The 12,952-nt window shown below is 39.8% G+C and overlaps 1 protein-coding gene across 17 annotated transcripts in view; it reads right to left on the bottom strand.

Annotated features, from left to right (window-relative positions):
* Nucleotides 1-12,952, bottom strand: part of ARHGEF9 (Cdc42 guanine nucleotide exchange factor 9) — a 420,665-nt gene that overhangs the window by 97,718 nt on the left and 309,995 nt on the right. For all 17 annotated transcript variants that reach the window (XM_024988153.2, XM_015461719.3, XM_059883492.1 and 14 more), the window contains one exon: nucleotides 8,859-9,050. In XM_024988153.2, the coding sequence (XP_024843921.1) occupies nucleotides 8,859-9,050 (192 nt within the window). The remainder of the gene's footprint in view (nucleotides 1-8,858; nucleotides 9,051-12,952) is intronic.

Genomic DNA, 12,952 nt, shown 5'->3' with positions numbered 1-12,952 from the left:
TTCCACATATAAGCAATATCATATATTTGTCTTTCTCTTTAACTTACATCACTCAGTATGACAATCCCTAGATCCATTCATGTTGGTACAAATAGCATTATTTTGTTATTTTTTATGGCTTATTAATATTCCATTGTATATATGTACCACAAAATTATTAATCCATTCCTCTTGATGATGGACATTTAGGCAACTTCCATATCCAGGCTATTGTAAATAGTTTAAGATAATTATCATTTTATAGCAGTGCTCCACACACTTTAATATGTATTGTAAGTCAAATGTTAACCTAGTTAAAATGCAGATTTGAACTCATGTCTGGAATAGAGTTAAAGATTCTGAATTTCTTAAAAACTCAAGGTGATTCATATGCTGTTGGTCAAGGGCAGAACAATTTGAGGGTAGGAGATATGTCCAAGGCCTGGCAAAGAGCAGAGCTCCACTAAATTTTTGCTGAATGAATGATATATCAGTGGTTTGATGCCCAATGTTAACTAACACATTCTAGAGGGTAATTAAAAAAAAATTAACCATTTGTAAGAAGACAGGAGGAAGAGAAAAAGATAAAAGAGAGGCATGGATGGATAGGCAAACAGAAGAAAAGGGAAAGAAGGAAAGAAAAACCACATTTCCCCAAATACTTATAATATTAGATTTACTTAATTTCCTCAATGAACTTAAGAGTTTGGTAAAATGAAGCTAGCTTTTTCACTCTCCTCTTTCACTTTCATCAAGAGGCTCTTTAGATCCTCTTCACTTTCTGCCATAAGGGTGGTATCATCTGCATATCTGAGGTTATTGATATATCCTTCAGCAATCTGGATTCCAGCTTGTGCTTCATCCAGCCTAGCAGTTCGCATGATGTACTCTGCATATAAGTTAAATAACCAGGGTGACAATATACAGCCTTGACATACTCCTTTCCCAATTTGGAACCAGTCCATTGTTCCATGTCCTGATCTAACTGTTGCTTCTTGACCTGCATAGAGATTTCTTAGGAGGCAGGTAAAGTGGTTTGGTATTTCCATTTCTTTAAGAATTTTCTACAGATTGTTGTGATCCACACAGTTAAAGGCTTTGGTGTAGTCAATAAAGCAGAAGTAGATATTTTTCTGGAACTCTCTTGCTTTTTTGACGATCCAACAGATGTTGACAATTTGATCTCTGGTTCCTCTGCCTTTTCTAAATCCAGCTTGAACATCTGAAAATTCTCAGTTCACCTACTGTTGAAGCATAGCTTGGGGAATTTTGAGCATTACTTTGCTAGCATGTGAGATGAGTGCAATTGTATGATAGTTTGAACATTCTTTGGCATTTCCTTTCTTTGGGATTGGAATGAAAACCGACGTCTTCCAGTCCTGTGGCCACTGCTGAGTTCTCCAAATTTGTTGGTACATTGAATGCAGCACTTTAACGGCATCATCTTTCAGAATTTGAAATAGCTCAGCTGGAATTCTATTACCTCCACTAGCTTTGTTCGTAGTGATGCTTGCTAAGGCCCACTTGACTTCACACTCCAGGATGTCTGGCTCTAGGTGAGTAATCACACCATTGTGGTTATCTGGTTAATTAAATCTTTTTTCTATAGTTCTTTTGTGTATTCTTGCCACCTCTTCTTAATATCTTCTGTTTCTGTTAGGTCCATACCGTTTCTGTCCTTTATCGTGCCCATCTTTGCATGAAATGTTCCCTTGGTGTCTCTAGTTTTCTTGAAGAGATCTCTAGTCTTTCCATTCTAGTGTTTTCCTCTGTTTCTTTGCGTTGATCACTTAAGAAGGCTTTCTTATCTCTCCTTGCTATTCTTTGGAACTCTGCATTCAGATGGATATATCCTTCCTTTTCTCCTTTGCATTTCGCTTCTATTCTTTTCTCAGCCATTTGTAAGGCCCCCTCAGACAACAATTTTGCCTTTGTGCATTTCTTTCTCTTGGGTATAGTTTTGATCACTGCCTTCTGTACGATGTCATGAACTTCCATCCATACTTCTTCAGGCACTCTGTCTGTCAGATCTAATCCCTTGAATCTACTCGTTACTTCAACTGTATAATCATAAGGGATTTGATTTAGGTCATACTTAGTGGTTTTCCCTACTTTCTTCAATATAAACCTGAATTTTGCAATGAGGAGTTCATGATCTGAACTACAGTCACCTCCTGGTCTTTTTGCTGACTGTATAGAGTTTCTCCAACCACGGCTAAAAAGAATGTAATCAATCTCATTACAGTAGTGACCGTTTGGTGATGCCTATACATAGAGTGTTCTCTTGTGTTGTTGGAAGAGGGTGTTTGCTATGATCAGTGCATTCTCTTGGCAAAACTCTGTTAGCCTTTGCCCTGTTTCATTTTGTTCTCTAAGGCCACACTTGCCTGTTACTCTGGGTATCTCTTGACTTCCTACTTTTGCATTCAAGTCCCTTGTGATGAAAAGGACATCCTTTTTGTGGTGTTAGTTCTAGAAGGTCTTGTAGGTCATCATAGAACCATTCAACTTCAACTTCTTCAGCATTAGTGGTTGGGCATAGACTTGGATTACTGTGATATTGAATGGTCTGCCTTGGAAGGGGACAGAGTTCATTCTGTCTTTTTTCAGATCACACCCAAGTACTGCATTTTGGACTCTTTTGTTGACTATGAGGGCTACTCCATTTCTTCTAAGGGATTCTTGCCCAGGATAGTAGATATAATGGTCATCTGAATTAAATTTTCCCATTCCTGTTCATTTTTGTTCACTGATTCCTAAAATGTCTATGTTCACTCTTGCTGTCTCCTGTTTGACCACTTTAAATTTACCTTGATTGCTGGTTCCTATGCATTTTTGTTCTTTACAACATCAGACTTTACTTCCATTAGCAGTCACATGCACAATTGTGCATTGTTTTAACTTTGGTTCATTCTTTACTCTTTCTAGAGCTATTTCTCCACTCTTCTCCAGTAGCATATTGGGCATCTATCGACCTGGAGAGTTTATCTTTCAGTATCATAAATTTTTGCCTTTTCATACTGTTCATGGGTTGTCAAGACAAGAATACTAAAGTGGTTTGTCATTCCCTTCTCCAGGGGAATATGTTTTCGCAGAAATATCCACCATAACCCGTCCACCTTGGGTGGTCCTACACAGCATGCCTCATATTTTCACTGAATTAGACAAGGCCATGATCCATGTGATCAGTTTGTTTAGTTTTCTGTGACTGTCATTTTCATCCTGTCTGACCTCTGACAGATAGGACTAAGAGGTTGTGGAAGCTCTTTGATGTGAGAGACTGGCTCTGGGGAATCTAGGTTTTGTCTGATGTGCGGGGTTGTGCTCAATAAATCTTTAATCCAGTTTTCACTTTAAGTATGGGGGCTGTATTCCCTGAAGCAAACCTATGTTAGGTGTAATGGTCAGATCAGATAAGTCACTCAGTCATGTCTGACTCTTTGAGACCCCATGAATCGCAGCACGCCAGGCCTCCCTCTCCATCACCAACTCCCGGAGTTCACTCAGACTCACATCCATCAAGTCAGTGATGCCATCCAGCTATCTCATCCTCTGTCGTCCCCTTCTCCTCCAGCCCTCAATCCCTCCCAGCATCAGAGTCTTTTCCAATGAGTCAACTCTTCGCATGAGCTGGCCAAAGTACTGGAGTTTCAGCTTTAGCATCATTCCTTCCGAAGAAATCCCAGGGCTGATCTCCTTCAGAATGGACTGGTTGGATCTCCTTGCAGTCCAAGGGACTCTCAAGAGTCTTCTCCACCACCACAGTTCAAAAGCATCAATTCTTCGGCGCTCAGCCTTCTTCACAGTCCAACTCTCACATCCATACACGACCACAGGAAAAACCATAGCCTTGACTAGATGAACCTTTGTTGGCAAAGTAATGTCTCTGCTTTTGAATATGCTACCTAGGTTGTTCATAACTTTCCTTCCAAGGAGTAAGTGTATTTAATTTCATGGCTGCAATCACCATCTGCAGTGATTTTGGAGCCCCCCAAAATAAAGTCTGACACTGTTTCCACTGTTTCCGCATCTATTTCCCATGAAGTGATGGGACCAGATGCCATGATCTTCATTTTCTGAATGTTGAGCTTTAAGCCAACTTTTTCACTCTCCACTTTCACTTTCATCAAGAGGCTTTTGAGTACCTCTTCACTTTCTGCCATAAGGGTGGTGTCATCTGCATATCTAAGGTTATTGATATTTCTCCCGGCAATCTTGATTCCAGCTTGTGTTTCTTCCAGTCCAGCTTTTCTCATGATGTACTCTGCATATAAGTTAAATAAGCAGGGTGACAATGTACAGCCTTGACGAAGTCCTTTTCCTATTTGGAACCAGTCTGTTCTTCCATGTCCAGTTCTAAGTGTTGCTTCCTGACCTGCATACAGATTTCTCAAGAGGCAGATCAGGTGGTCTGGTATTCCCATCTCTTTCAGAATTTTCCATAGTTTATTGTGATCCACAAACTCAAAGGTTTTGGCATAGTCAATAAAGCAGAAATAGATGTTTTTCTGGAACTCTCTTGCTTTTTCCATGATCCAGCAGATGTTGGCAATTTGATCTCTGGTTCTTCTGCCTTTTCTAAAACCAGCTTGAGCATCAGGAAGTTCATGGTTCAGGTATTGCTGAAGCCTGGCTTGGAAAATTTTAAGTATTACTTTACTACGTGTGAGATGAGTGCAATTGTGCAGTAGTTTGAGCATTTTTTGGCATTGCCTTTCCTTGGGATTGGAATGAAAACTGATCTTTTCCAGTCCTGTGGCCACTGCTGAGTTTTCCAAATTTGCTGGCATATTGAGTGCAGCACTTTCACAGCATCATCTTTCAGGATTTGGAATAGCTCAACTGGAATTCTATCACCTCCACTAGCTTTCTTCGTAGTGATGCTTTCTAAAGCCCACTTGACTTCACATTCCAGGATGTTTGGCTCTAGGTGAGTGATCACACCATCGTGATTATCTGGGTCGTGAAGATATTTTTTGTACAGTTCTTCTGTGTATTCTTTCCACCTCTTCTTAATATCTTCTACTTCTGTTATGTCCATACCATTTCTGTCCTTTATCGAGCCCATCTTTGCATGAAATGTTCCTTTGGTATCTCTGATTTTCTTGAAGAGGTCCCTAGTCTTTCCCATTCTGTTGTTTTCCTCTATTTCTTTGCATTGATTGCTGAAGAAGGCTTTCTTATCTCTTCTTGCTATTCTTTGGAACTCTGCATTCAAATGCTTCTATCTTTCCTTTTCTCCTTTGCTTTTCACTTCTCTTCTTTTCACAGCTATTTGTAAGGCCTCCCCAGATAGCTATTTTGCTTTTTTGCATTTCTTTTCCATGGGGATGGTCTTGATCCCTGTCTCCTGTACAATGTCACGAACCTCATTCCATAGTTCATCAGGCACTCTATCTATCAGATCTAGGCCCTTAAATCTATTCTCACTTCCACTGTATAATCATAAGGGATTTGATTTAGGTCATACCTGAATGGTCTAGTGGTTTTCCCTACTTTCTTCAATTCAAGTCTGAATTTGGCAATAAGGAGTTCATGATCTGAGCCACAGTCAGCTCCCGGTGTTGTTTTTGCTGACTGTATAGAGCTTCTCCATCTTTGGCTGCAAAGAATATAATCAATCTGATTTTGGTGTTGACCATCTGGTGATGTCCATGTATAGAGTCTTCTCTTGTGTTGTTGGAAGAGGGTGTTTTTTATGACCAGTGCATTTTCTTGGCAAAACTCTCTTAGTCTTTGCCCAGCTTCATTCCGTATTCCAGGGCCAAACTTGCCTGTTACTCCAGGTGTTTCTTGACTTCCTACTTTTGCATTCCAGTCCCCTATAATGAAAAGGACATCTTTTTTGGGTGTTAGTTCTAAAAGGTCTTGGAGGTCTTCATAGAACCGTTCAACTTCAGCTTCTTCAGCATTACTGGTTGGGTCATAGACTTGGATTACTGTGATATTGAATGGTGTAATGGTAACCTCCTTCAAAAGGGCTTATGCCAGTACTGTTGTATTCAGTGCCCCTGGCCCTGTGTCAGGCCACTGTCGACCCATGCCTCCACAATATCAATGTGTCATATGATAGCTGTCCTTCTCTGTCTGACTTCATTCAGTATGACAATAAATAGATCCATCCATGTTGCTGCAAATGGCATTATTTCATTCTCTTTAATGCCTGCTGAAGCCCCAATACTTTGGCCACTTGATGTGAAGAACTGACTCATTGGAAAAGACCCTGATGCTGGGAAATATTGAAGGCAGGAAGAGAAGGGGACAAGACACGATGAGATGGTTGGATGGCACCACTGACTCAATGAATACGAGTTTGAGCAAGCTCCAGGAGTTGGTGACTGACAAGAAAGCCTGGCATCCATGGGGTTGCAAATAGTTGGACATGACTGAGTGACTGAACTGAACTGAAAATGAAACTCACTGGAGAAATCATAAAATCAAAGGTTATAGGAGTAAAGGGCACCTTCAAGGCCACAAGTTAATTAGTGACTAAGTTAAGACGTGAAAGCCAGCACTCCATGTCTACAGAGCCCTTGTTGTTTCTATCCTACATTATTGCTTTGAGGAAGTGGAAGAAGATAAACTTCAACCTTCCTGGACGGGGTGAGAAAAGGAGTTTAGGTGAAGAAAGTTAAGGCCCAAAGTCCTTGGCCTTAATATCTTCACATGCAGTTGTTGTTGGTATTAGTTACATGTGGATATTTAAATTAAAATGAAATAAAATTTACAATTCCATTTCTCAGTCATACTAGCCACATCTCAAATGCTCAGCAGCCACAAATGGTTGACCAGTGGCTACTGTAATAGGGACTACAGATATACAACTTGTTCATCACTGCAAAAAGTTCTACTATGCAGCACTACAGAAACAAGGACTTTACATTCCCACCAACAATGCGAGAGGGTTCCCTTTTCTCTATATTCTCTCCAGCATTTATCGTTTGTAGGTTTTTTGATGATGTCCATTCTACCAGTGTAAGGTAATACATCATTGTGGTTTTGATTTGCATCTCTAATAATTAGTAATATTGAGCATCTTTTCATGTGCTTCTTGGCTATCTGCATATCTTCTTTAGAGAAATGCCTATTTAGGTCTTCTACCCATTTTTTGATTGTGTTGTTTTTTTGTTATTGAGCTGCATGAGCTATTTGTGTACTTTGGAGGTTACTCCCTTGACAGTTGCTTTATTTGCAAATATTTTCTCCCACACTGAGGGTTGTCTTTTCATCTTGTTTATGGATTTCTTTGTTGTGCAAAAGATTTTACAGTCACTAAGAGGAACAGTATGGAGGTTTCTTAAAAAATAAAAACAGAACCACAGTTCTGTGCTGTGATTAGTCACCCAGTAATGTCTGACTCTTTATGACCCCATAGACTGTAGCCTGCCAGGCTCCTCTGTCCATGGGGATTCTCCAGGCAAGAATACTAGAGTGGATTGCCATGCCCTCCTCCAGGGGATCTTCCCAACCCAGAGATCACACCCAGGTCTTCCATATTGCAAGAGGTTTCTTTACCATCTGAGCCTCCAGGGAAGCCCAAGAATACTGGAGTGGGTAGCCTATCCTTTCTCCAGGGGAATTACCCAACCTAGAAATCAAATTGCTGTCTCCTGCATTGCAGGCAGATTCTTTATCAGCTGAGCTACCAGGGAAGCCCCAGAACCACCATATGACCCAGCAATTCCATACTGGGCATATACCATAAGGAAACCACAGTTCAAAAAGACATTCACCCCATTCTTCATTGTAGCACTGTTTACAATAGCCAGGACATGGAAGCAACCTAAATGTCCAAAGACAGATGGATGGAAAAGAAGATGTGGTGTATATATACAATGGACTATTAGTCAGTCAAAAAGGAATGAAGTTGGATCTCTTGTAGAGACATGGATGAACCTAGAGTCTGTCATACAGAGTGAAGTAAGTCAGAAAGAATAAAACAAATATGGTATATCATTGTATATATGTGGAATCTAGAAAAATGGCACAGATGAACCTATTTGCAGGGCAGGAATAGAGACACAGATGTAGAGAAAGGACATGTGGACATGCAGCGGGGCATGGAGAGGGGTGGGATAAAATGGAAGATTGGGATTGGCATACATATTAGACTGGCCAAAGAGTACATTCAGGTTTTCCCCTTATACCTTACAGAACAACTCAAATGAACTTTTTGCCCAATCCAATACACTATCATGTGTAAAAGAGATAGCTAGTGAGAAACTGCTATACATTACAGGGAGCTCAGCTCAGTGCTCTGAGGTGATCTAGATGGGAAGGATGAGGGGAGGTTGGGAGAGAGTTCCAAGAGGAAGGAGATATATGTATACATGTGGATATATGTATACATGTGGCTGGTTCCCTTTGTTATACAGCAGAAACTAACACAACATTGTGAGGCAACTACACCCCAATTTAAAAAACAAGAAATAAGAACTCTGACATGTTTAACAAGCTTGCACAGGAACCTTGGTGTACTTTCAAGTTTGTAAACTACTGGCTTACCGAAATGTTTGTGTGCTATAATGAAGTCAGGCCCTTACATGGGGTGCCAACAACTGGATCAGAAGCCAAGAGGATACAGATAGAGATTCCAGCGAGGGGACAGAGGAAGGGAGGGAGGGGGGGAGAGAGAATATGAATATGCATATGAAAGTTAGACAAACAGATAGATAGCAAAAAGGGGAGAAGTAAACAGAGGGAGAGTAATCCCAAGGGAGCAGTTTCATCCACTGAACAGAGTCTAGATCAGTCCAGTTACTTTTTCTAACACCTTGGGACTGTCACAGGTATAGCCCAGGAAGGTTGTCATTTCTTCATGGAAGTGTTCTCTATCTTATCCTAAGGGCCCTCACATGGACCATCAGAGTTGGGCCTACCTCACAAATGTCCTTTAGGTGCTTGATGTAATGACGCTCGGTGCTCATGATCTCATTGATGACGTTGGCCCGCATCTGGTCCCGGTTTTGGAGTGGCCGGCCCAGACAGAGGCAGTCTGAGTTGGGGTCCAGGTGCCCATTCTGAACGTCACTGGGCCCTTCCTCTACCCCATCCTCCTGGTTCACCCATAGCTGTAGAGGCAGGCAGAAGAAGAAGAATGGGTTAGCTTCCTTCTTTGAGAAATTTTCAGCCAAGTAGAAAAAGGATAAACTAAAATATTCAGGTATTCATAGAGCCAGAACCTTCAACCAGAGCCCTCTTAAACTGAATGCCAGGACCAGCTCTAGGGTGACTTGTTGGACTTATCTATGAGTCTATACCTCTCTAGGCCTTTAGTGACCTATCCATAAAATGGAGGATGGAGAAGAGTAGGACTAAATCATCTCTAAGAGACTTCTTGGCTAGGAAGGTTTCAGAGGAGAAAAGAGTTATGGCAAGCAGAACTCATTTGTGCTGGAGCATATTGAGCCATCACAGCTGGATCAACAAATACAGATTAAATTATAATATTGGGAGGTGAAGGGTCCAAGATGGTGACATTAGAAGACCCTGATCTCACCTCCTCCCATGGATACACCAAATCTACACCTATATAGAGAGCAATTTTAAAACTGGACTTCATTTTATTTTTATAGAGCAATTTTTGAGGGGTGATTGGATAGTTACTGCACATAAAAGGACCAGATAGAAATAGGTAGTAAAGATGGAAACATGATATCCATGAACCACACCTCTGAAGTAGCAATTTGCATGGTAAGGGATATTGCTGAGGGGCATAAGCAAAGACTCACCTAAACCCAGCAGTTTAAAGAGCAGACACACACACTTAGAGAACAAACTTATAGTTACCAGAGGAAAAGGATTGGGGAGGGATAGATTGGGAGTCTGGTACTGACAATGTACACACTGTTGTATTTAAAATAAACAACAAAAACCTACTGTATAGCACTGGGAACTGTTATATATCTGCTCAATATTCTGTAATAACTTAAAATAATTTGAAAAAGAATAGATACATGCATACATATAACTGAATCACTTTGCTCTACATCTGAAACACAACATTGTTAATCAATTATATTCCAACATAAAATGAAAACAAAGAAGTAAAAATAAAGAGCACCTAGACTATACAGTAAGAAAATCCATTTACTAACACAAAAGCTTCATTACCACTAAATCAATCTTACAAGAAATATTAACGGATCTTCTTCAAGTGGAAAAGAAAAGCTCATAAATAGAAATAAAATCTATTAAAGAAAAAATCTTAATGGTAAAGGCAAATATAGAAAAGGCAGTGTATTAGCCACTTAAAAAGCAATGAAGGCTAAAAGACAAAAGTAGAATAACCAACTATAACTATACTAATTTGTTAAGGGATACATAAAATAAAAAGAGGCAAAATGTGACATCAAAAATATAAAATGTGAGGTGAGGGAATAAAAGTGTAGTGCTTTGAGAATGCCTTCAAACTTTCACTGTAATAGACAGATATATGTTGTTGTTTGCTGTTCAGTCTCTAAGCTGTGGCCGATACTTTGTTATCACATGGACTACCTTCACTGTCTCCCAGAGTTTGCTCAAATTCATGTCTATTGATTCAGAGATGCTATCTAACCATATCATTTTCTGTCGCCCTCTCCTCCTTTTGCCTTCAGTCTTTCCCAGAATCAGGGTCTTTTCCAAAGAGTCAACTCTTCACATAAGATGGCCAAAGTATTGGAGCTTCAGCATCATTCCTTCCAATGAATATTCAGCGTTGATTTCCTTTAGGATTTACTTGTTTGACCTCATAGTCCAGGGGATTCTCAAGAGTCTTCTCCAGCACAGTTTAAAAGCATCAATTCTTTGGCCTTCAGCCTTATTTATGGTCCAACTCTCACATCTGTATATGATTGCTTGAAAAACCATAGTTTTGACTATACAGACCATTGTAGGCTAAGTGATGTCTCTGTTTCTTAATACATTATCTAGGTTTGTCATAGCTTTCCTTCCAAGGAGCAAGTGTCTTTTAATTTCATGGCTGCAGTCACCATCTGCAGTGATTTTGGAGCCCAAGAAAATTAAATCTGTCACTGCTTCCACTTTTTCCCATTCTAATTGCCATGAATTGATGGGCCCATATGCCAAGATCTTAGTTTCCTGAATGTTGAGTTTTAAGCAAGTTTTTTCACTCTCCTCTTTCACCCTCATGAAGAAGCTCTTTAGTTCCTCTTCACTTTCTGCCATTAGCGTGGTATCATCTGCATATCTGAGGTTGTTGCTATTTCTCCCAGCAACCTTGATACCAGTTTGTGATTCATCAAACATGATATTTCACATGATGTACTCTGCATACAAATTATATAAACAGGGAATCAATATACAGCCTTGATATATTCCATTCCCAATTTGGAGCCAGTCAGCTTTTCCATGTAAGGTTCTAACTGTTGCTTCCTGACACATATAGGTTTTTCAGGAGACAGGTAAGGTGGTCTGGTATTCCCATCTCTTTAAGAATTTCTACAGTTTGTTGAGAACCACACAGTCAAAGGCTTTAGCATAGTCAATGAAGCAGATATTTTTCTGGAATTCCCTTGCTTTCTCTATGATCCAAGGAATGGTGACAAATTGGCCTCTGGTTCTTCTGCCTTTTCTAGACCCAACTTATATCTCTAGAAGTTCTCAGTTCAGGTACTAGTGAAGCCTAGCTTGAAGCATTTTAAGCATAACCTTACTAGTATGTTAAATGAGCAATACTGTACAATAGTGTGAACATTCTTTGAAATTGCCTTACTTTGGGATTGGAATGAAAACTGACCTTTTCCAGTCCTGTGGCCACCTCTGAGTTTTCCAAATTTGCTGGCATATTGAGTGCAACACTTTCATAGGATCATCTTTCAGGATTTTATTTTTTTCAAATCAAATAGTTCAGCTGGAATTCTATCACTTCCACTAGCTTTGTTCATACTAATGCTTCCTAAGGTCCACTTGACTTCACACCACATCATGTCTGGATCTAGATGAATGACCACAATATCGTGGTTATTTGAGTCATAAAGACATTTTGTATAGATTCTCTGTGTATTCTTGCCACCTCTTCTTAATCTCTCCTGCTTCTGTTAGGTCCTTACTGTTTCTCTCCTTTATTATGCCCAATCTTGCATGATATATTCCCTTGATCACCTCAATTTTCTTGAAGAGGTCTCTAGTATTTCCCATTATATTATTTTCCTCTACTCATTTGCATTGTTCATTTAAGAGAGTCTTCTTAATCTCCCCTTGCTATTCTCTGGAACTCTTCATTCAGTTGGGTATATATTTCCTTTTCTCCCTTGCCTTTCACTTCTCTTCTTTCCTCAGCTATTTGTAAAGCCTCCTCAGACAACGACTTTGCCTTTTGCATTTCCTTGGTTTGTGGTAATTTTAGTCACTGCTTCCTGTACAATGTTATGAAACTCTCTCCATAGTTCTTTAGGCAATCTGTCTATCCGATCTAATTCCTTGAATCTATTTGTCACCTCCACTATATAATCATAAGGGATTTGATTTAGGTTATACCTCAATGATCAAGGGGTTTTCCTTACTTTCTTCAATTTAAGCTTGAATTTTGCAATAAGGAGTTGATGATCTGATCTACAGTCAACTCCAGGTCTTGCTTTTGTTGACTGTGTACTGTTTCTTAATCTTAAGCTTCAAAGAATATAGTCAAACTGAATTCAGTATTGACAATCTGGTGATGTCTATGTGTAGAGTCACCTCTTGTGTTGTTGGAAAAGGGTGTTTGCTATGAGCAGTATGTTTTCTTGGGAAAACTCTGTTAGCCTTTGCCCTGCTTCATTTCATACTCCAGGGCCAAACCGGCCTGTTACTCCAGGTATTTCTTGACTTCCTACTTCTGCATTCTAGTCCCCTATGATGAAAATAACATCTTTTTTGGTGTTAGTTTTAGAAGGTCTTGTATTTTGTCTTAGAACTGATCAACTTCAGTTTCTTTGGCCTCGGTAGCTCGAGCAAGACTTGGATTACTGTGATGTTGAATGGTTGCCTTGGA

The sequence above is a fragment of the Bos taurus genome, chromosome X, assembly GCF_002263795.3.
Source record: "Bos taurus isolate L1 Dominette 01449 registration number 42190680 breed Hereford chromosome X, ARS-UCD2.0, whole genome shotgun sequence".
Taxonomy (NCBI): Eukaryota; Metazoa; Chordata; class Mammalia; order Artiodactyla; family Bovidae; genus Bos; species Bos taurus.
The sequence above is the reverse complement of the archived record's forward strand: the minus strand, read 5'-3'. Positions and strand labels throughout refer to the sequence as shown.